This window comes from Rissa tridactyla, chromosome 10, assembly GCF_028500815.1.
Source record: "Rissa tridactyla isolate bRisTri1 chromosome 10, bRisTri1.patW.cur.20221130, whole genome shotgun sequence".
Lineage (NCBI taxonomy): Eukaryota > Metazoa > Chordata > Aves > Charadriiformes > Laridae > Rissa > Rissa tridactyla.
In genome coordinates this window covers 12,072,688-12,096,958 of record NC_071475.1, presented here as the reverse complement: position 1 = coordinate 12,096,958, position 24,271 = coordinate 12,072,688, and the positions used below count along the sequence as shown (strand labels likewise).

General features: G+C 39.8%; 1 protein-coding gene across 1 annotated transcript; it reads right to left on the bottom strand.

Moving 5' to 3' along the window:
* Positions 1 to 210: 210 nt before the first annotated feature.
* GXYLT2 (glucoside xylosyltransferase 2) lies at positions 211 to 24,271 on the bottom strand. Its single transcript, XM_054216577.1, has 7 exons — positions 23,996 to 24,271; positions 16,406 to 16,595; positions 16,083 to 16,214; positions 9,764 to 10,015; positions 8,633 to 8,756; positions 5,299 to 5,471; positions 211 to 4,554 (listed from the first exon to the last, which is right to left on the bottom strand). The coding sequence occupies exons 1-7, from the start codon at positions 24,196 to 24,198 to the stop codon at positions 4,372 to 4,374; spliced, it is 1,257 nt and encodes a 418-aa protein (XP_054072552.1). The 5' UTR covers positions 24,199 to 24,271; the 3' UTR covers positions 211 to 4,371.

Below are 24,271 nucleotides of genomic sequence, written 5' to 3'. Positions count from 1 at the left end.
TGTATGCATTTGTCTCTTTCAGTAATACATCCAATATAATACTTTCTCACTACGGTAAAAGTAAAATTGTAGAAGAGGAACATGTTTCTCTGCTCGATGCAGACATACCCTGTATACATACACTACATATACTAACCTCCATCCCAACCAGACCCACTACACACACACACAAAATCTTGTATTTTAAAGAAAATTATCAAAATGCAGAGCTTGCTTAAAACTTCCTTTATTTGTAATGTAAGACAAAGGATTAATGAACACAGAAATGCACTGCTAGGCCTCCTTGGGAGCTGTAAGCAATTGGTGCACTTGCCAAATAAAAATACACAAGCAATTAAATGATCGAGAAAAGGTACAGAATTCTTTACACATACGCTCTTGTTGTGTGTACACACACACAGAGCAGTTTCCAGTTTCCATCTGTAAGCAAAATGACAGCGGAGCTATCTAAGCCCACTTTGTAATATGCGGGCAAATAGGCTAGAAAAACTCTCACGTTATACAAATGATGAAACCAAATGCTCCCCACTCTGGCAGTTCTTTGTTGTACAATGCGCACTGGTAGCCTGACACTTTCTTAAAAGGCTTTGGGCTAAAAGGAGGTGCTCAGCAGCTCTTAATATAAAACCCCTGTTTATCTATCTTCGGCAAGTTCAAGTAAAATATAGCAAATTTAAAACCTGAATATTTGACGCTGATACAGCAAGGACTTGGTTACATGCTTAACTTTATGCATTGCATATAAGCCTACTGACTACCCAGGCAAAATTCGGAGTATCCAACATTTGCTGGGCTAGGGCTTACGTTCAAATAACCCGGGCCCAGTTCTCTGGGCTGTACTCTGCTCTTTCTGCCGCGGTGCCAAAGGTGATTCTTTTCCTTTGTTACCAATACATTCTGTGTGCTGGAGTTTCTGTTCGTTTAAAGAAAACTATCTTCATTTCCACACTATGTTACGATGACGCTGCTCAAGGTGTTACATTAGCAAAGGTCTTTTGGTTACATTATACCCTTGGAAATAACTAAAATACATGAGAGCAAGGGGAAATGAGCATACAAAAGTCTATATAAGTATTTACACATCCCATTATTAAAATAAATGAAGGCTAATAAACAAGGAATTAGCCACAAGTATGAAATACAAAATGAATGAGAACTGTTTTCTAAACAAGGTTAATACTAGAATCCACTACTGTTAAAACCAAAATATAACATTGTTTTGGAAGCTGTAATAAAATATAAATTAATAGTTCTAACAACAAAAAAAATCAAAGCTGCATAATTGTTTTAAAAGACTTTGGAGAGCTCAAATTATAGCTTTTTTTCTCAGAAAAAGCCCAGCAGGGGGGAACCTTCCCCATTCTTCCTGCAAGTTGATATTACATTAACAAAAGTCTTCATGTTAAAGCATATACTTCATATTTTTAATAGCTGTTGAGAACACAACACGGTTCTTTCTAAACATAACGTAGCACCTCCTGTAAACATAAAAAGCACTGTTTCAATCTCTAATCATTTTATATGCAATAATGCCTTTGTTTTGTGATGAATTCTTTTCCTTCATTTGAATGTGCCCATAGTTGCAGGGTTCTGTTGAATCACAGCTTACACAATCGCAGCCTCCTAAACTTCAGAGGCTTTAGCACCAGAGTCGCGACTGTCTGGGGAACAAGACTTTTGCTCTGCAACTTTCTGTGGCTTGTAGATACCGTAGAAATGAGGAATTCAGAGAGCCCAGCATGCGCCTCATCTATCCTCGTTTGACCAACAGTCAGCCTTACCCTGATACTTGAAAATAAGGATCAAAAAGCAAGCTAATATCTTTTACAAGTTCTCACTATTGCTAGCCTAAAAGGTTTACCTGCCATATGTTAGGTTTACGTTATATTAAACTTTTTAAAACAGCCTGCTGAATTTTTCCTTTCATTGCCCTCTGGCTCTGAAGTCTTCAAGATTCATTTGGGTTACATTTCCAAACTTTTCTCTGTATTTACAAATGTACTGTTCTTTTAAAGTGGCAACTAAAACTTCAGTTAAAGTAGAATATACTAAGGCAAGTTGCAAAAGACTGTAACATCTATACTTAAGTTTAAATGCTTTTCTGGGTCTCAGGCTTTCAATCAAAATAGATGCAGAGTTGCCTCTGTCCTTTGCATGTTGAGTTACGCTTCTGTGGCAAAGGCCACAGATCTGAGTCAGAAACACACACAAGTCGATCAGAATTTGCAGCACATAGAGGCGCAAACAACAGACATTTGTGTTTGTCACGCCTGTGAGCACAGACCAGCAGTGAATTCGCCAGGACCAAGACCGTATGCCCCTTACTCCAAGCCTCTCTCTTAACACCTCCTCTTCTCAGATGACTCTGTAGCGATGCTGTTTGCCATGTCGTGTCATTCACACAGCACACTTACGGATGTGTCACAGACGTTTTCACACTCTAGTGTTTGGAAAAAGTTCGTCAGCACTTCATCCCGTGTACAGCCTGTTTATCTGGCAGCCTGAGACGCCAGCAAGGCCTGTATTTCCCCTCCTCTCATGAGCTGCCACACAAGCAGAGAGGAACGTGCAAGCTAAAAGGACCTTCTCTGGGAGACGGTATTCTTATGAAACTGTGCATCAGTCCTGACTGGACGGGGTAGAAGCCCCCCAAACTGTAATTCTTCAGAAAACCTACTTTTTAACTTAGGCAACATCCTTTCCCTCATCCACACACCCCAAGTATTTCTCTCTAATAAATGTTACATGTACAAGATCTACAATCTGTATCAGTTTTCCTTGCATTAGAGAAAAGCTTCACGTATCTCACCCTCCTCACCCCTCTCCTACTTTGCCTATTAGATATAAAAGGGAGTAGTTCCAAGTAATGCCTAATTTTTTTTTGCCAAACAGACTTGAAAAGTAAGATGATTTTCTCTGCTGTTTTCTTTAAGCACTCACCTACACACACCCCTCAGGGTTTATACTCAGAAAATGCCCTCTGGGAGTCTGCTCTTGTATCACTGCTCTTTAAGAGTGTCCTCACTTCCAGCTCCCCAGTGACTTGTCCCAAGCACCTTTCAGCTACTGCTGAGTTTTAATAAGGTCTTGTCTGTGCATATCCTAAGACGAACATCATACTTTCGAAATCTAAGCTAAATGAAGTATTTTAAATAAACATCAAATCCATCTTGTATGCTCTTTCACTTTGAGGCCATTCGTTATGATCCTAGCATGAAACTCTCTACTTCCAGGAATGGCAGTGCCAGGCAGAAACACATTTCTATGCCCCGGGTTTCTGGCGAAGCAGAAAATGGGGGTCAGAGGCAGCATTCTCAGTCTCCCAACACAGGGATGGAAGAATGGTTTCGGTGGCCTACCATTGTTACTGTGCAGCAAATAGCAATTAAAGAAGATTAGTTAAACGGGAAAACAGATCAATAGTACCTGGTTTTGTACTCTTCACTCACCATATTCTCAGACTGTATCTAATGTAATTAGTATTACCAAGTTAGGGAATACATTCTTAAAACTGTAAGAGGCTGGAGGGGAAGACCATGACTACTCCATGCAAGCAAGGATTCTCTTTCTGTTCTCCATTAGCTGTGCAGGTGCCACAGCTCTACCGCATCCCCCTCCCATTTCTTGTACGCTGTTTTCCTATTTATGCTGTAATTATTTTCCTTATAATTCCTTCATGAGAAGCCTTCATGAAACTATGGAAGAGCAGAGGGGAAAAATGACAATCACTCCACCAAAAGTGCTATAAAATAGAAAGTAAATAGGCACTTCTATTCCCCTAATCTTTTTAAGTAAGAGAAATCTTAGGTCCTACATCTGAAGAATAGCAAGTAACATACCTTCAGACAGAAGTGCAATTTTAAGCAAATACTTTCCCTTTACTATAGTAAATTTTAACTCATCCTATCACAAGAGTGATCGTTTCTGTAATTCAGTGTCCTCATGACAATCAAGAACATTTGCCCTAATATTTCAAGAGTTATATTCCCTATATGTTACATAGCTCAAACCATAGCTTCTTTGTCAAGCCTAAGATCAGTACAAGCTTTTGCACAACTTCAGAAAACGTTACAGTGAATACAGCTGTAATTAAACAAATAACCAAACTAAACTTGTCAAATAAAAGTGAATTATCAACTTGCCCTGTTACAACCAAGAGTAAATGTAGGAAGAGAACAAAAGGCCTAAGAAAGGAGAGTTTAGGTAGACTTCTAGGATTTCCTCTGTTTTTGTAATTGCAGAGGTTATTAGGAAATTGGATAAGGAAAATATTTTAATTCTGAGTTTCAGTAAAGGAGTTCATACTCTTCATTTACATGCTTCATGAGATCGGGTGCAAGAATTAAAAACTCTGTAAAAATATAGCTACATTTAGTATCTGTGGTTGGCCCCCAAGTAGACAATGACCCGATTTTCATACACCTTCTTCATAGTTTTCTCAATTTGCTTCAAAAATACTTGTGGAATTCTCCCACATAAAGTGTGCACCGTATCCAGAAACTTAGACTGCAGAGGGTAGTACAAAGACTGGAAGAGATTGTCTTCAAATGGAAACTAAAGAAAAGAAAAAATAACTATTAGTTTTCACTTGTTACAAAAGGGCATTTTAGAAGTTTCTGTAAGATAAAACCTTATATAGGCAGGCAATGACTCATCCCTCACCTTCCCAGAGTGTCATCGAAGCCTATCAACTTCAACCACTGGCCTGCTTGGGAATGCTTGCTTTCAGAAAAGTTTGTCTGGGTGTATTACCCGAAACAGCCAACTTCCCAGAAACTGTATTTCTAGAGTCTGTATTTAAAGGAGATTTACTAACATAGGGATATTTTAACACAACAGATATTTTAGAGAGCAGACGTGTACACATACAACATTCAAAGTGGAAATATGGACCTGTGTCTGTATGCAAGCTTCTGCCTTCCATGTACCCAGAGGCTCCAGGTGCTCAGGAAGGACAAGCTTTCATTGGGTATTTATGGACAAGAGCTGCAGTACCACATGGAAGAACTCTACTCAAAGACTTTTTTCCACCTCCAGTATTATAGAAAAGCAATTTATCAGCCTTTTTGATTAGAATTTTACTACAATATGAAGGAGGATCATTTAAATTATCTCAAATACATGCCTGGAGTAAGAGAGGAGAGGCCAAAGCAACCTTGTTATTTTGTGTCTGAGAGGTATACCTAAAGCACAGCTACGCTCAGCCTGATTTGCTGGAATAGCAGTCTAAGCAACGTGGTTAAAACAGTAATCTGCATTGAAATAAAAGGACTGCCTCTATTGAGACAGAAGACTTACATCACGTATCACTTCATAGAGTGCCTTGAATGTAGGCTGTTTGTCGTCATGGTAGACACCTCTATTTCCATGCAGAATAGAGACACCTTCTTCTTCTGCACCTTTACAGTTGCTTCCGTACATACAGTGGTCAGGCCGGTAGTTCCACTGACATGGAAACACATAGAGACACTCTGCCAATGTTGGTAAGGGGAGATGGGGAGAGGAGGGAGAAAAAAAGACACGTCAAACAAGAGTTACAACAAATTAAACCATGTTTCTCTGAAAAAGCTGGGACTGATGATCAGAAAAAAATTTGGTTACTTCTTTTTCAAATATCCCAAGCAGCAGCTAGACACAGAAACTTCCTTTCCTCAGGGGATGACTGTACATATCTCAGCAGTGCTAGACCTGAACTAACAGAAAGAGAGGGCAACAGAAAGCCTGGCTGCAAACATAAACCAAGAGAGCATTTTACAAAGCTAGAAGTGACAGAATCAAACCAAGAAAGCATGCACCAGGTGGCACTATCCAGGGTCCTCTGCCCTAGTAAGAAATTTCCGGAGTTACAGAAATGATTAGGGAAGCACACACAGCAGTGAGGGCTACGCAAAATCCAGAATCCTTCTGGAGACAGCATGGGAAAGCTTGCAAAGTATATCCAGTGTTTGCTGCTGAAGCTTTCATTGGGGCTGTGACAATTCATTACACTGTGATACAGCAGAGTGTAAGAAGTAGTGTATTTTATGCACAGTTCCTCTAAGAGTTGTCATCCATTAATTTCACAGGTCCAGGTTATTTACAGATGAGCCTAATTTCTCAAAAGGGTTTGTAACCTCCTTTCTCCTACTGAGCCTTTTTTTTTTTTCAAACTTTCTCTATGCACCCACAGCATCTGCAACATGCATATAATAAATCATGCCAATCCCTGTGACCTTTTTGCTTCAGAAATGGAGTAAAACGAATCATTGCACTATGCCAGCAGGTCATGTCAGAAGCACTGCAGATTGAATTCATCACTTGGCCTTTCTTAGCTTCCCAGGAAGTCTGCAGCTGGTCCTATGCGGGTCTTGAAGAAGTAGGAGCCTCAAGCCCTCTCTAGCAGGAGACTGCTCAGGAAAGGGTAGATTGTAAGTGGTTTCCATGCGGTCTGACCTATCACACGTTCAGAATTGCTCCCCAGTGTTGCTGAAAGGACAGGAAGAGCTGGAACGCCTGATCCAAACCCTGTTTCAGTTAACGGGGATCCTTTCAGTAACCCTGAACAGATGTTTGCCAGCACAGCTCCTCAGCAGGTCACTACAGGGAGAGGATGTTGTCAGGTGCTTATTAGCTTTTGTACATGTCACTTGAGCATTCTTGATCTTCTTACCACGACTCTCTTACGCATTTTTTGCTGTCACAGCTGGACTCAAACTCCAGCTGCTCTGCGAGCCTTCAGATCCATTAATCATCAGAACAGCCTTCGGAGATGGGAAAAAGCTGCATCTCTTCTGGCCCCAGGTAAGACAGTTCTGTGTATTTTTAAGCCAATGCACTGCATCTATAAAAAGCCACCTGCAGCGGTCTTGACTGATTCCTTCCCAGGCCAGTCTCAACAATCCATCAGTTTAAAACCTTGTCAAAGTCTTGTCTTCTCCTTTAATTGTATCCAGTTCCTTTGTTTTCTTTTCTTGTGCAGACTGATGTTACGTAATTCGTAAAAAATTATTTACCAGTTAGAAGGAAAAGACAGACTATGGTGCAGAGGAGGCTCAACATGTGGATTTGATAGAGAATGCTCTCATCACAAAATTAAAATATTTTTGCAATCTTTGTTTTTTTCCTCCACACTTAAGTTAGCAGCTTGAGTTTGACTTCACAACTAATCTGGCTTCATCTTTTTCTTCCTCCAGCAGACCCTATTCCCATAACATTCATTTCTTTTTGGAAATTATTTATGATTTCATAATGAAGATTTCTTCCACTTCATTTTTTTCACTAGGATTCAGGGTAATACATGGTGTATGAGGGACACACTGATGTTTGACATCTGTCTGCAGTAAACAGATGTTAGCTTATTGCTTTGCTTTTGCTCTCTCTTTTTATTTGCCTGGATTTGGGTATATCCAATTACCTACCCTATGACTCCTTAGAGAAAAAGAAAAGGGAACAGAATAAATAAAAATAAATCCAGACTTATTCTGTTCTTAAGATGGCTTGAGGGAATACAAGGTCGCATAGGAAACAAGGAAAAGCAAATAAGAATGGATACTCAGCATACTCAGAACCATGAAATAAGGTTCTCACTTTCTTTGGGAAGCACGTACTATGGTAGATGTTACTGTTCTTGGAAGTGCCTGAAGTCATTTCTGTGTGATCAGTGCAAAATACTTACAAGGGGCTGAACTTCCAGAAACTGTCTCAGCACTTGTGGAAAAAGTCACACCCTTTTAAAATAAAGATGCCTAAAATTGTCAGTTCTTGGAAATACCCACTCATGAGAACATGACTCCAATTCATAAGGAAACAAAGGACAACACAAAAATGTTATAAGCTGTTTATGGAGGCATTGTGCAAGAGTGACAGGCAGGAATCAGATATGACATTTTGCTGGATTGACAAGTACGTACTGGTCATACATATTGGTGATGCTGGTCCACACTAGGACAGGTGGGTTTTGCCATCTGTTCTCTGAGAATAAGGTTTTGAGAGACCTGAAGTCCTCCACAGCTCTTCAGAGTCCCAGAGCAAGCAGAATACAGAAGAGCAGAAAATGCACAAATCTAAGCAGCAGAATATAGACGTGACCGTCCTGGTGCCTGCTGAGGCTGGATCATGCAGCTGAAAGGCTGGAAGCACCTTTCTCAAAAAGTAACTTTTAGTGAAGGAGTGAAAGTAGGGAAGGCAACAGTTTCAGAGGAGATTATTTCAACGGCTGTGTCCATCTTCTGTTTATATTAGCATTGTTACTTGTTTGCATAAATATACAGCTGAATTTCAGAAAAATAGAGCACAGCTTTGAAGAAAGTTTGGCAATTTTACATTCAGATAAACATCTGAAACAAAAATATTTTTCAACTAGGCCCCGGTCCAGTGACACTCTTAAGCACGCGTACAACTTGAACTTCATTCCTGCATTTGATCATTAATGTTATACTGCCTTATTTTCTCAGAATCTCCAGAAAACAGATTTACATATTCAATGGAACCAAGTCCGAGCCCCCTATTATCATAGGTTGTAAATCCTAGGTGCACTTCATGCCAGAGTACGTTACACATATCCTAAATAACAAATAGCACTTTTTAAAAAATTTTCAAGTTCAAAAAAATTTTCTTAACACAGATAACCATGACTCCAAAAATCATTACTTACCCGGGTTAAAGTAAAAAATTATATTTAGTAAATCCTGATCTCCCCATGTAATGTAATTTTTGTACTTTTGGTATAACGGGTATAACATTTCCTCCCAAGTCAAACCGCTCGGTATCATGCTGTTCTGCAGGACAGAAAAACAGAAGCAGTGAGTGAACAGTGATGTGATATATGACTCACAGTGTGGCACCCACATATTTGTGAGTCTGCGAAGCCATGACAGATACTTAGATGAAAAATGAAGAACTGCCAGGAAATGCTAGACCCGGACAGGGCTGGAAGAGCAAAGCTGACCATGCTATTGTTTATCTAAACAGGAAAGCAAGGTCTCCCGGGTCCAGCTGTGATGTCAGCTCCTGCTATTCACAATCTTCCTATTCTGAGCAACAGGAGGGAGAAAAAGTGGAAAAATGCAAAAATGCAGGGACAAGGTGAAAACTGAGGCATAAAAGCAAGGAAAAATGCACACTAAACTGGGAATTATGATATTAAGAGCAAGGGCTTTTTTTACTCAAGCTGTTCCTTTATAGGAACTCCTGGCCTTGACTGAGGAACAAGACTACTTGGGGTAAATAAATTTTTTAAAGAGGCTAAAGAATACATGCTCAATGAAACAAATAGATATTTTACAAGTCACAAAAGAAGGGAGGTGTCAGAGAAAGTGTTCCCATCTCATTTATATCAAAATTCATGCAGTCACTTGATCTGCAGCAGGATACAAAATTCTATTTACAGCAGATGCAAACTATTACCAGTTTCTCTGGATATTTACATCAAGCTTCCCAACTTTTAAAACAACACAGTGACTGCACTGAAGATCCTTATTCTTTCATGTATCTTTCAAGGGAAAAATAAATGTTGAAGAAGTCATTTTTACTACTGCTAACAGATCGCTTCATCTACAAGTTCTCAGTGCTCCAGCCTCTTGAGGAATTTCATTTGTTTGAATAATAATTTTTACTATAATTGCTTTTAGTATCCAAATATACACTCTATATTTTTCAGATTTTTTAATATACTTTTATATAATTTTTTACTGTTTTTTTTTACTTTATATAATTTTATACTGTTTTAAAAGATGTGAAAAATACATAAAACACTAGTTCCTGCAACAGCTGTATTTCTTCTCACCTTGAACTGAGTGTTGCGTATCCGTGTTAAATTCATTAGCATCACTCCAGAATTGACTCCAGTTGTCCCATAATAAGGGTGACGCGCAAATCGACTGTACCAGCCAATCTTTGGTATTTCGTGTTCTGGGGCCATAGCAGCTAGCTGTGTTGAGTTGAAGTCTTTCAGGATATGCCAGATGTCGTCGATGGGCCTCAGGAAGAGAACATCAGTGTCCACATAAAGGAGAGAGTCCACATCCTTTAAAATGACCTTTTAGGTTTGTAGAGCGAGGAGAGGAAGAGATGAAAAAGAAACCAAATAGACAACAAAAAGGAAGATTATGGGCAAAAGTTACTTTTATTTTAAACCGATAATTTGAAAAAGGTTATTGATTTATTAGCTAAATGTAATTACACACAGGAACAACAGTTATCGGGTTATTGGCTTGCTATTTGTTGTTTGGGCTTTTTTAAATTGCACAGCACAACAGCTACCAGACCACACAAGTTGGATTCTAATCTTCATTTGAAATCCACTAAGCAGTAATATAAAAAATCCACATAGTAATCCACTAAACTCACAGAAAAAAAACAACCAAAAACCAACAAACAACTGCAAGGCATATTTAGTATCAGTTCTGAAATTAAATGCAAAGAATACATATTTACATAGTTTTGTTAGTTCTTTTAAAGATCTATAAGTGGTACAAAAAAAATAATTAACCAGTTGTAGAAAACACGTAATTTTTGCACACGGTATAGCAAGGTTTCTGAAAGGATTACTACTGAAAATGATACGCTATATTGTACCCTATGAATCTGCTACTTTGTGTGTGTATGAAAGGTGCTTTCACAATCTGTCCCAAAAACTAATGTGGATCCTGATCCTGCAGTTGGCTTGACTAGCGCATACCCTGATGAAACATACAGCTTCCTCCACAGACAGAAAGGGTAAGCTATTATAACAGAAAACTTTTCATCTCCATTTGGTATCATTTGGTTTCCTTATGCCTTTCTAATGACTGTTTTTCCTATTACAACTTAGGAGTCTTACACTCAGTATATACAAATGTTTCACTTAAATTAAGAAAACCCTATCGATCACAAAAATGTAGCTGCATCCTACTGAAGAACAAAATTTGCTTGGTAAATAGAAATGTCATATGTCATACTTACGAGGTCAGATTCTGATCTCTGTCATTGGACTCTATCTCAAGAATAACCACAATAAAGTTAAAGTCAGAAGGGTGGAAACTGTAAATTAGATCCAGGATCTTTAATCTATTCTTGTTGACAATGTTCCCCCTTGTGGCTATCCAAATCCTTACATGCTCATTTATTAATTTTAGTAGGGCAAAATATATAGTGCTTCAACAGTCCAAGAAAACTCCCTTGTTGTTTGCATCAGCTGTTTGTAAGGTTGTTTGTTAGGTAATAAATAACATTAGCTGAAGCTGACCATCAGTTCCAACTCATTCTTGTTGCTCTTCTTCATTATTTGCTAAAACTGTCCAAAATTCCTGAAGGATTGAAATTTTCTTGCTTTGGTTTCCGCCAAAAGCCTTATTTCTCTCTCTTTCTTTCTTTGAAAAGCAAATCCAAAAGCCTATTGATTTTCACCACATTGCGGAACAGAACAATCCCTCTCTTATCCAATTGCAATGACACCAATGACAAACTCTTCTATTTATGCAGGTAACTTCATAAATTCTAATAAAGAAATTAATTTTTACATAAACAGAAATATACTGTGACTGAAGATTACCTGTGAAAGGGCGTGAACAACATTAAGAATTTGAACAAGTGGGGGGAAAAATTACCTTTAAGCATGCTCAACAGGCTATCTACTATATGAAGTCATATAAAATAAAAATATAAAAATAATTTTTAAAAATGCCCCAAATTTAGTCTGAGACAGGAGCTAACACATGAATACAAACAGAGCAGAAGCTATTAGATTTTGCCTGAGGGATGCACAGCACGCTGTATACCAGGTAAGATTTTTCCTTAGGGTGCCCTGCTAAAACGACAAGTTCAGGCATTTTCCAGCAGAGGGTTAGGGGGGAGTTTAATGGGTGCATACAGACACTCCTGTCAAGCATAAGTGACAGCCTGGGCACTGCTTCTTCCAGCAGAAAACTGTTCTTTCACCAACCGTAAACACACACATAAATTTAAGTCTGTGGAAGTCATGAACCATCATAATTTTCCTACATATAAATGGATTCAAGCAGGTATTGGAGATCTTTGTGAAGTGGGTGCCTACCAGCATTTGACCCCACACTTTGTGCCTTGTATTCCTCCACTCAGAATTCACATGCTCTCCTTTCTGGTTTGCCAAAAGATTCTTCCCCTTCCTGTGTCCAAGGTGTTGTCCTGCAGTGACACCCAACAGGCTAAAAGAAAAGCTGCGCTACTTCCTTTAAGCCCTTCACAATTTTCTCTTTCACGTGTGAAGTTTTAAGACTTATTTAAAACCTACACGTCAGTTTGAATTGATGACATCCCCTTCTGGCTCTGCATTTAACTTCACCTTGGGTAGGGGAATTTAATTTCAGAAATTGTGGTTGTAAGTGTTCCTTGCATAGCTCCCGGGATTTCAATGGAGTTATATTGGGGATAAATTTAATTTAGATAACTCCAGCATTTCCCATGTCCCATAGACTTCAGTTAGCTCTGTTCCCAAACTAGAGTTTAAAAAATATAAATATTTCAGGATTTACACAGCCCTTAAAACAATATTTAGCTTCTGCTTATTCAAAAGCATACAGAAGGAGATGATGTATTTTTGACACCACTGATTTTCAACGTCAAAAGCAGCTGAGTACCGGAAGGCAAGCCTGGTACAAGAGACCTTGCTCCAGCTTGCTCTGCCTGAACCAGGTGCTGCAGAGCGAGGGTTGGCAGTGCCGACTGTGCCGGGAGGGCTAACTGGAGGGACGTGACTGATGGTTAAAAATTACATGGATCTGACCTGGAGCATAAGCAACACAAGACTGTGTCTGGTAGTCTGAGCTCGCGCTTGCTAGCACAAACCATGTAGACATATCTGACAGACTGTGATTTCTGAAACGAATGGTCAGGAATATGGCTTGACTGTGCTTGTCTTCTTCCTCGCTCTACAGGCGCTTACAGCTTCTAAGAAGTGTGATTTTTTTGCAGCTATGTAGAGCATTCTTAGTAAATCTGTGAAAAAGTTCTGCACAGAACTGGCTATATTTAGCCTGACACTTCACTTAAATACTCAATTATCTGTAATTTGATTTCACAACTCTTGTCTCCATAGATCTTCTGTGTTAGCAAGGTTGGCAAGTAATAACACACTACTGTGTAAACACATATTGGTGTGTTGTGAAGCTGTGTTACCTAATGGTTTGCAACGGCTATCATGGCAGTTTATCAGAGCTTTATCCAAAATTAAGGACAAATCACAAATCTTGATGCTAACGTAGCACTACCACAAAGCTGAGCTACTAAACTTAATTGTAGTAAGCAATTAACTCAAGTTACAACAGAGATGGAGACTTTTGTCTAGGTAAGGTCCTGGCATCTATTCCCAGTGCTGTCTCTGATACACTGGGTTGGATACTTCAGTGTACTCAAGAGGACAGCTATAGCATGGGGATATTGCTAATCTACTTTAAAAGCTCTTAAGTAGATTAAGTGTTTTGAGAAGGGTTCTAAATGTTAGTTACTATTAGAACTAAAATCATCCAAAAATCCCTTAAGCATTTCATGATACTTTAGCTGATTGTTTTGGTAGCTCCAAACCAGCAATACAGAAACAGCTGCAAGTCAGCTCCGTGGTATGCAACATTCGTGAGACCAGAAGAGGGTTTTTCACCTGGTGTCTTAACATCCATGTTAGTATTACAGAACAGTTCCAAGTGATTGCTGAGAGCATTACCCTCCTAGCTTATTTTTAAAGTTTCATTTTGTGCTCATGTAAAGATCCACATCGTCCTTATTCTGTCTTTGCAAATTCCATTGACAGTTTTACTGTAGTAGACTGCAGCAAGAGATTTAGACTTGTGGGATTACACGGAGGCTCAATCTGCTTTCCCTGCATAAGTGGCAAATGTGATCAGATGTCACAGAGTGCCTCTACAAAATGCAGGATGCTGTGTGAACCTCCTTAATGTTTTAGCAACCCAAACACATTCAACAAGTTGGGAATGTGTATATCAACGTCTTACCCAGGACAAAACAGTTCATTACTACAAGCTGCAGGATCACATCCCAGAGCTCCAGTTTTATCAGCGAGTAAAACCACTGAAAGATTCTTATACAATTTTCCCTTAACACATTCCTCATACCCTCCTGTCCACTTTCACACGCCTGCTGGTGCTGCAGAAGAGAGATTTCTTTGGCAGGAGAGGCACTTGTGAATCAAAGACTCACATTCCACTCGGGCTTAGCATTATCAGGAGCAAGACAATTTGCACAACTGAGAGCTAAACAGCTGATAAACTCAACTACAGCTCTCCTGGGGTCCTCCCTAAATCCAGTCGCATTTTATGCCACTGCAGGGGAAAATACTTAGTACAGGGAAGGATAAGAAAAAAAGGATACCGACATCCTGCTGGTATTTATTTAAAATAAAAGTCAAAATAGTTCTCTAAACAATAACACTAGAAACCCTTTGCTCCCACTGTGTGCAGACTGGATTTCTACAGCACTGTCTCATTCAAATGGGATATCAGAACATAGTTATCAAGCCCTGAAAAAAATAATGGTGGCTGAAATTACACAGAAACAGCCCAAGGTTCTGTCAGTCTGCAAACCTGAGTACCAAAGTGCAACTGGACACTTGCCACCTCAGCTATTACTACAGCTTGTTTTCTTTACTATATCCACATCAACTTAGTGTCAGCTGCAACTACTCTTGGACAACTCCTCCTATTCAAAGCCATAAACCTCAGCCTGACCACACATTTTGCAAATGCCTCAAAGAGCACTTGGGAGAAACAAACAAACATTTACAGTTCAGGTTGCCTCCTACTTTTGCTAAGACAACACACGACAGTCTAATATTCCTTACAAGAAGTTACTGGAGAACTTCGGCAATATGTGATAAAAAAGGAACCTAAAAAGCACTGCCCAACCCGAAGGAATCAGCATGAATACATAACCCTTTTCTGTCATCAGAAGGGTGATGACAAATAAAAGTGAAACTGTTTCTGTGATGAGAGTCTACAAAAGTGACAAAAAATACCACAGAAATAAGAGGAACAGAGAATTGTGTTTACTCAGTGAAAATAACCCCATTTGAGTACATCCTTACAAACAATCTATATTGAAAAAGCTAACGCTTAGGGATTATTTTCTGGGTGATATAAATATTTACACAGGGAAGAGAGGATCTCTGCTGAAGTTGGAGTTACTTCCAGCCCATCTGGCCTTTGGGCATTTGATAGTCTACCTCTAAACGGCAGATAAACCTAACTGCTGACAGCACATATTTTCTCACATATGTATTCATAGTCTACGTATCTGGACGTGCAGCTGTCTCCTGATTGTTTCCATCTGAGAAAGTAAAGATTTCTTTGTCCCCGCCATTTCTCATAAGACAGCAATGAAGAAATCTGGATCATGTGAACTTTATTGGAGTCACCCCAATCAAGAGCAATGCAAAAGATATTTTTGATAGATGTTCTCAATTCCACAGAAGTTGCTTTATGCAGAAGTTCTTTCAATTTCTGGTATTTCTGCATATGTAAAATTGTTATCAACACCTTCCTTCTCTCCAGCAACCTTAAATATTTTCAAAGTTTATGACACTAAGTAGTTGCAGTAAAGAATGCAAATTTTCAGTGAACCTGAAGATCCCAGGATACACAGGTCTCTTGCATGAAATCTGACTTTGAGTACATTGGAATCATTACCTTAAGGACAAATATGACAGTCTTGGAAAAAAGAAATAAAACTCAAGGAAAAGGGATTGCTGAAAGCATCAGTCTAAGGGCTATAAGGGCTAACACATGGAAAGGGAGACAGTGGGTAAAGAGGATATGATGACTCCACACTGAAAAGAATGTTATTTATGGAAGGCATGCAGCATCTACCCTGAAAGAGCTCTTGCACTGAGTCTTAAGAGTCCGAGAGGCTAATGGAACTAGAGACAAATAAGAAACACACATCCTTTGTTAGCGGGAGAAAAAGCGAGGCTGGATTTCTGTTTTGTTTTGCTTTTTTTAAATGGCTAAAGCACAGACTAAAATATCGTTAAGCAGATGTTTCAGCCTGAAAATGGTTTTAATCTTAACACCAGCAAATCCTCCTTTCTGTGGAATTAACCTTTTTCTGAAGCAACCTACTCAGAAATCCAGGTGCCTTACCGGAAGAAAAAGGCGCTGGGCAGCACATGGTTTGAATAACTTTTTCCATTCCTGAGCATTTCCTACTGAGAAGGTTATTGGGTAAATGTTGTATTCAAACTTCTTTGTATATGAGGAAGGCCATTCCTTTAACTGAAAGACATGGGGGGAGGAATTAGAAACTACATGTTATATAGCTTTTTTTTAAGAAATATGCATGCATAAAGAATTTATAAACTACATACAGTAAAAAAAGTGTTTAGTTACTACTTGTTGATGTCAATTTATTTTTTCTCAGAGATTTGTGACTTAAAACTCATTCATCAAATGACAAAGAAACTCACCTTCTTCTCAAATTCAGGCTTAAGGGAATCCTCAGCAAAAATGTGAAAGCAGAGCCTCCTGTTGCTAAAGAGAACTGCCGATTTCAGCATGATTAGCGTCTCTTCCAGCCGGTCCCCACATGCCACAACTGCGAGATGCATGCATGGCAAAGATGAAGGTTCTTTTGAACGTTTGTGTTCTCCAGGCTTCCTGAAAATTCATAATAGGCATATAAAAAATACTGAGGTAAACATGAAGAGAATCCCGCATTCACAGATATCAGTTTTTTTTTTCCCCTTTCCCTTCCTTTTGTAAGGGATCAGGAGTCTTTTTTCTGATTAGATATCCACAGAACATGCAAGTGGCATGTCAATTTTTGTCAAAGGTACAAATCAGGAGTGTTAAAATTACAACAATTTTCGGGTTATTCCTACATTTCTGAATTTGCATAAATCACTGTGCTACATACACAGCTGAAACTAATTCAATAGCACCTCAAACTAGACAACAACTTGCTCTGTGAAAATTATAGCTTTTTTTTTTCCAGCTTAGAGGTTATGAAGCCAGAACTTATTACTACCTAGCCAACTTTCTAACACAATGCAGATCCCAGAACTACATCCAGTAACTTCATTACCAGGGCCGTAATGGCTAGACTGGAAGAAGACATCCATACTTTAAAAAAAAATTCCACTCCATCCATATGTAAATTATTCTAACAGTTAATTAATTTTGCTGTTAAAAATGCATGCCTTAATCCTGGCCTGAAGGAATTGGCATAGTTTCAAAGGACTGCTCTCCATTTCACCCGATGGAATCCCTGAGATTTTGCTAAAACAGAGATTTTTAAAAACAAACATATTCACATGTCCCAGATGAATCAGACTATATTCCACAAGCAGTCAAGGGCCAAACTATGGGGTTTTCACTTAGCACCCATCTGTGTCAGCTTTAAATAAATTTCATCTAGACTATAGGGGAATCTGCATCTAAAAAGCATATTGAAGCTACTTGCGAGCCAGAAAATCAATTCTTTTGGGGAGTTGGAGACATTTTCAAAATATGACCTTTTGGTTTTGTGTGCCCTTCCCCCATCAGTATGGAGGTAAAATCACATCCTCCAGGAATGCTTCTACCGTATCGTATTCATGTTCCGACACAGATCGCATTTATACCCCGTTACATGGATGTGTGCTGACAAAGCAACTAAATCACAAGCATCATAATCATTATAGGAGAGATCAAAAGGCTAATCATAGACCACTACCAGGTCTTGACATATCACTAAACAGAGGACATCAATCCCTGCCTCTTCTCAGCACGCATAATTACATACATACAATTAATCAGTAAAGTTAATATTAGAAACAAAAGTTCTAAATAAAGACAAAAATGACAGTTAATAAAGCTGTCATTATCTTTTTCCAGGCATTAAAATGCTGCTCTGTGTAACAGCAATGCTCTATACTACAGAGAAATCCACTTCTGTGTTAAGGAATACCAGCCAATAGTACTTTACTGACTATACAAAGCAACATGTTTCATTAAGGGTTTAAAGTCTTAGGCTTTAGTCTTAATTAAACCCCAATTTCATCAGTGTATAAATAATGGAATACTACATCTATGTGAAGTGGTATTTACTTTCCAACCTATTAGTGTAAAACCCACTGAATTATTGAAGTGAATAATTAGCTGCTCACACAGATCCCCTTTTCCCCCCTTCTCACTATCTGTTTAATGTTTCTCCTTAATTGAGTCTCTAAATCAAGCCATATGCAGGATGAGAACTGCTTTGATATAGCTTCTGGCAATGGAATTCACTGGGAGAGGAACTCTAAGCTTTTATTGCAACATTTCAAAACCCAACACCAAAGCACAAAGCTTTTCTTTGCAAATTTTAGCCCCGGTGAACTCTCCATTACGCAGCTATTTTGTAGTGAAAAATCTTGTATATGTAGACAAGCACTTCCAACAAACAGTCTCAGCAGAAGCAACCCTACATGAAAGCAGAATGCCCTGTAAGCCCACGGAAGCTAAGGATGAACAAGAGACAACACAGACAGCCTCCAAGCCCCAGAGAGTGGAGAAGAAAGCGGAGCCTTGGAGATGAGGAATTATGAATCACAAAAGTCTGGGCTGAAGAGGTTCAGCAGCCTGCAATGGCCTAAGTAGAAACAAAAATCGCCAAGAAAAGGAGCATGAGGTAGTGTCTGAACTACCTCAGTAGCTGTCCAGGACACTGAGAGCACCAGTTAGTGAGGAAAGTAGCAACAAGGTACAGAAGAACACTGGGACACAACATTTGGCATCTTTTTTATAAGTATAAAAGGAAAATAAGAGGACTTGTGAAAACAAAGGTGAGCTGGAAAGGAGATAAAGAAGTGCTGTAGCAGGATGCATTTAACAGCAACTGTAGCTTAGCCTTTGCAAAATTACTATTATTCTTCAGAAGTCTGAAAAGAGGGAGGTGTAAAGGCAAAGTCAAACTGGTAGGAAGGCAAACAAACAAATTACAACAAAGAACATCACAGCTCCCCTTCCCTCCTGTTTATACATGCATGTACACACAGTGCAAGGATGAACGGAAGGGACAGGGAGAAATAACATCTGGATGAAAGGATATTCCTTAAAGATCTGCAGGATACTGCCAACATCTTTAAACCAAAACAGTTCCAGTTTGACCAACAGCATCTAGGATGCTGCTGCCTCACACAGAATAAACAGCTCTGCTGGTTTATCTGGATCCTCGCCGAAGACAAGGCGGCCTCCACCATGTGTTGTCAAGAGAGAAACTGGAGGTTAGAACTTAGCTCATACCTGTGGAGCAGCTACTTCATTTCTACAGGGTAGGTCAGCCTTCTTTAAGCTGAAATGTCATATAAGGTACACACTGAATCCTGATTTGATACAGTGTATCTCCTCCTCTAATTGCAAATGTTTGTTTATCATGTAGTGGTTGATGCAAACATACTGGGAAGCTAAGAGTTTTCTGAGATGCTGCCTGCTCAGATGTTGCTAGACAACACAAGGATGGAATAGACAAAAGATGCATACTTTGTTTTAAAGGATGGAGTAAGTTAATACAAAGGATAAAATTTGTTACAGAGAACAAAAAACAGCTGGCTAGCAAGAAAGAATATCTTGCTAGGTTATCAACCTAAGACATTAATAGGCTTTTGACATAAAGAAGTACTCAGGTAGTGGCTGAAGGGCAAGCGAGCACTGTTTTTGGCTCTATTTCAGTAAGTCAGCCCCTGCAAAGCTTTGGGAGAGTCATTAATTCTTTATGCTTTAGTTGTCCTACCTGTAAAATGGGAACAGCTGTTACAGTAGTAATAGTTACCTACCCCAAGAGACTTCTAAGCACATTAAAATGCACATAGATCCACAGAGTACTGCAATTATTATTAGCCAAATCTTTCTCCCATTTATACGTGCACTCATTCATTTATAGTCTAACTTATTGCTTATGGATAGAGCCTATAATTGGATTTTATGACCTAAAGTAAATGTTTAAATGCATCTAAAACAATACAGAGACCTGGGCCTTAAAGTTTAATGTGTTTGACAAGAACAAATAAAGAAATTATATGCACAAGGTCTTTGTTGCTTTGATATCCTTCTTCTAATTTCAGTACATAAATATAGCTTGTCGATATATTACAAATCTAACTAATATAACATTACATTAAACTCCTTGCTCTGTTCCCTGTTTTACCCATCTGTTGAAAGAAAATGGCTTCCTGCTCTCCCTTTCTCCTAGTCTAATATTATATGGCTTTAAAATTAAAGCTGCCTAAGATTAAGCACTACAGAAAGCATCACAAAATACTTGCAGAATACATCCCTCTGAAACAGATGAAGACAGACTTGGTAAGACGTAGCACGATACAACATTTATACCAAAGGCCGTCCAACAATACAGAACAACTCCTATCCAGTTGCCCAGTGGTATTTTATTTACTGCATACATTTTTTTCTGACAGGCATGGGTACTGACATCGCAGAAGAAGCCTGAGTGCTCAAGCACAATAGTGTACATTTCTAGGTCTTAAAGTTTAGATTACATGCAATTTTCTTATTAGTCACAGCCAAAGTGTCTCAAACATAATTAACTGAAAGCCTGTCTAAATCAATCCAGATCCATTCAAAATAATGCATTCCCATCTCATTACAGAGCCTACTAATCTATTCAAGCCTTCAAATTTATTCCTGAGAGAAAGATAATGCATGCAGATTCTTACAAAATGCAATATAGTTGTTAGTTTTTGAAACCTTCGTATTATGATCTCATTTAGTCTTGCAGCATAAACAAGGTTAGATTTAGGCAATGTATCAAAACTGGTGATTCACTAAATAGGCTCCTTTCCTGACAGTCAACACTGAGTCAATGTCCCAACAGTGGCTCCATTATAAGAAACACATTCTCTCACACGCTTTAAAATATGAATTAGAAATGCTCTACATGCTTTCAAATAAAGTTTTCTCACTTTAATGCAGTTGCACAAAACTGACTGTAGTTGCTGACAAACAAAAAATTGTTGAAGTTTCCATCTCCTTCTACCACTCAGAGAAAAGGGAGAAAAGCACTCAAAACCAGAATGGATGTTTATATCTTGTTCTTTTTTCAAGTGGATTCTTTGTTAGACAAGCATGAGGTATTTGGGCCTTCAGCATGTTATTACAGGCTATCAAACTCTAGCCAAACTTGTATGTGTATGCACACAGGCTGCAAAGAGAAAAAGTATCTTGACAGGTTGCCATATAAGAGATGTTTCGCTTTGGAAAAGCTACTTCCAGGGAACTAAATGTGCTGGCAAAGGTTCACTTCCTGAGCCTTGCCACGCTGGTTTAATAGAAAGTGTGGTCACATCTGCCCTTCAAATGTAAAATAACCCTTTTGCTTTTTGATACTTTGCACACATTGGTTTGGCACATACTTATAATTCTTCATATGAAAAAAATCTTACTGAAGGCATAGGACTTGTTACCTCCAAGAGGAAGGATCAGTAAAACCACCATCAAAAATCAGTTTTCAAAGCTAACCAGAAACTTAAATGCAATGCTTATCTAATGGCCAAAGCAGGTCACATAACCGTATTTACTAACATTTGCTAGGTACCAGCCAGCTAATGATATGTGACTAGGTTACGCTTTTACATTAGAAGAAACTCACACTTCTTAAAACTTCAAAACTAATGTCTTCTATTATTATGATGTGACTACAGAAAGCGGTATTACAAAATCCCAGTTAAAATACAATTCACCTTGCCTGCAACATGACTGATTCTTACAAAGCAAATGCACACTCTAGATAAAGCCTCTGATTATTTCTGAGTTCAGCCCAAAACCTGCATACTTGTGACGAAACTACACAAATCAACTTGGCAAAACTGAATTAAAACAACTTTTTACATTCACATAGACAAAACCTCACTAAGGTTATTTGAATCAATCACGCAGTCTACATGTAAATACATATACTATGATCAGATCACAGGATCTTACACAGTCTTAATCAGACTTTTTATTATCCTGGAGGAATCAGTTAGACCATATATAATCTCTCACATCAAATTTGAAAAAATATTTTCCTTTGCTCATAAGGAGCGACTAAAATAATAATTATTTATATTATAGGAATGAATAGGTAGTAAGAACCCCAATTCAGCATGTTACATTGGATGTGCTTTACTATAAGCACATGCATAAGCAAAGCCTATTAAACCGATGGGAATGCTGACTCCTGAAGTTAATAACTAGTTAAATCATTGTCTGTTCCTTCCACTCCAAATTCAAGCCTGCTGGAAACAGCCTTGCACTGCTTTCAGTGCATCTTGGATCAGGCTTTTTAAACTAAGCAGACCCCACCACCTGATGCCTTCAGCATGCGTGTGTGGACATGATTCATTCCAGAATGGCACCCGTTGGCGGGTACTTCTGCCTTTCCAAGGCGGCAGACATCTCCTCGGCTTGGACCACATTACGTACCACCCCAAAAAATTATTTTTTTATGGACACCTTCAGTTAAATAAATTTTGTTTTAGTATAACTAACACAATAAAGGATCTTTCAGCAAAGGATAGAACTGGACCCACAGAGAAGCACAGAATTGTGCTTCTCAGTTACACAAACTCCTGCTGGTGTCAATGGTGCAGGATCATGCCCTGCCAGCAGATGTGAAGGAAAAACCCAACAACTAACCCCCTCAAAAAAACCAAACAAAAAAACATCTGAGGAAAAGGCATGATTTAAATACAGCATTCCTCTCTTTTTTTCTTGTTGTGTTGCAGACCTTGTAAAAAGTATTTGCAAAGTCAATAAATAACAGAAAAGTTAGATAATGTCAAATTTTGGAACATGAAGATGCTGACTGAAAAACTCATTGAAATGGAACAGTTGTTTACACTCTCTAGTGGTTTCATACTTTCTGGGCTCCTTCCTTTAGTAGTGTTCTCGATTTCCATGATAATCGCAGAGATATGCCTTAAAGAAAAATGACTTCAGGAGGTACAGTTGCTAGTGGAAATAATCCCGCTCTAATACATGCATTTGAATTCTGTACATGATCCATTCTCAGCCACGGTAAACATCTCTTGCATTCAGTAGGGTAACAATGCTTGTAAGAAACCAACTGCTTTAATAAGTTAAGGAGTAAGAGCTCAAGAAACAGGAATAGTCTTTCATTCAAACATCTCTGTGAAATCATGAATCAAAGACACAAAGACATACCAAGTTAATTAGATATATGAGGTCACACTGACCATCATGTAGTTGGAATGCAAAGGGGAAAACAGTCCTCCACCCACCGAAAGCATGCTGACCGTATCTTTTTCTGAAGTAATTACAGTTTTTAAAAAAGTTTGTGCCTGTAAGGTGCTGCAAGAAGGAAAACAGCACTCCATGATTTCAAACTCTTTTTTTAAAGTTTTGCTAAATTAATTTACATATAAAAAGCATTCAAAACAAAAAGCTCAAGAGCTTAAAATCCGCTGGTGCCTCGCAGTTTGGAACCCAGTGGTATCACACCGAACCAGCCAGCTGCCTTCCCTTTTCCCTCCAGCACTAATGAAAAACTCGCAGAAGTGTAGCTCCTGCGAGACTGACAGCAGCTCCTCACAGACCCCAGCCAGCCAGTACCACATTCTCCACGTCAGCCTTCAAAAACAAGGCCAAAACTAATGTAAAAGCCGCTATTCCAGAGGCCGCTCTCGCCCAGGCACGCAGAGCGGGTATCGCCCTGCACGGAGACAAGGACTAGAGGCGGAGGTAACACCTCCACGCACTTCGTGGCATCTCTGGGAGCTAGGCTCCAAGTGAACACGCACGGGAAAAAGTTCATACTTTTACAACCGAAGCTGTTGGCCACGAGGGTTTCCAACCACCACTGAAAAAGATCTGGGAAAGGGAAGTGCCCGAAGGCGGCAAAGAGACACCAGCGAGCGGCCCCAGCAGAGGGGACCCGCGGGGCGGGATGGCGCGGAGACGCGTGGGGCCGGGCACGCCTGACAGCGGCCGGGCCGGAGGGGACCCGGAGGGAGGGATCCCGTCGAGGGCAGGGCCCGGGGGCGGTCACGCGTGGGGCGGGAGCGCGGTGGCGGAGCCGTTACCTGGCGCTGGCGAGTTTGCCCCCGGCGGGGCTCCTCCGCGGCGGGCTCCGCCCGAGCCGCGGCTGCCGTCGGGCGAGCGGGGCGGTGGCGGAGGGCGCGGGCGGCGGTCGCGGCGGTGCGGCGGCGCTGCCCGCCAGCAGATAGAGCAGCAGAAGGCTGCCGAGGCCCAGCAGCGCCGCCGCCACCTTGCAGGAGAGCCGCATGGCGGGGCGGGGGGGGATCGGGCCGCCCGCCCGCCGCCGGCATCGCCCGCCCGGCCCGGCCCGGCCCGGCCCC

Excerpts from the sequence above, each read along its gene's own strand:
- GXYLT2 (XM_054216577.1), bottom strand. The coding sequence starts at position 24,198 with ATGCGGCTCTCCTGCAAGGTGGCGGCGGCGCTGCTGGGCCTCGGCAGC. Across the intron at positions 16,596-23,995 it reads GGCAAACTCGCCAGCGCCAG|GAAGCCTGGAGAACACAAAC; the intron begins GTAACGGCTCCG and ends ATGAATTTTCAG. Across the intron at positions 5,472-8,632 it reads AATTTTTTACTTTAACCCGG|AGTGTCTCTATGTGTTTCCA; the intron begins GTAAGTAATGAT and ends CAACATTGGCAG.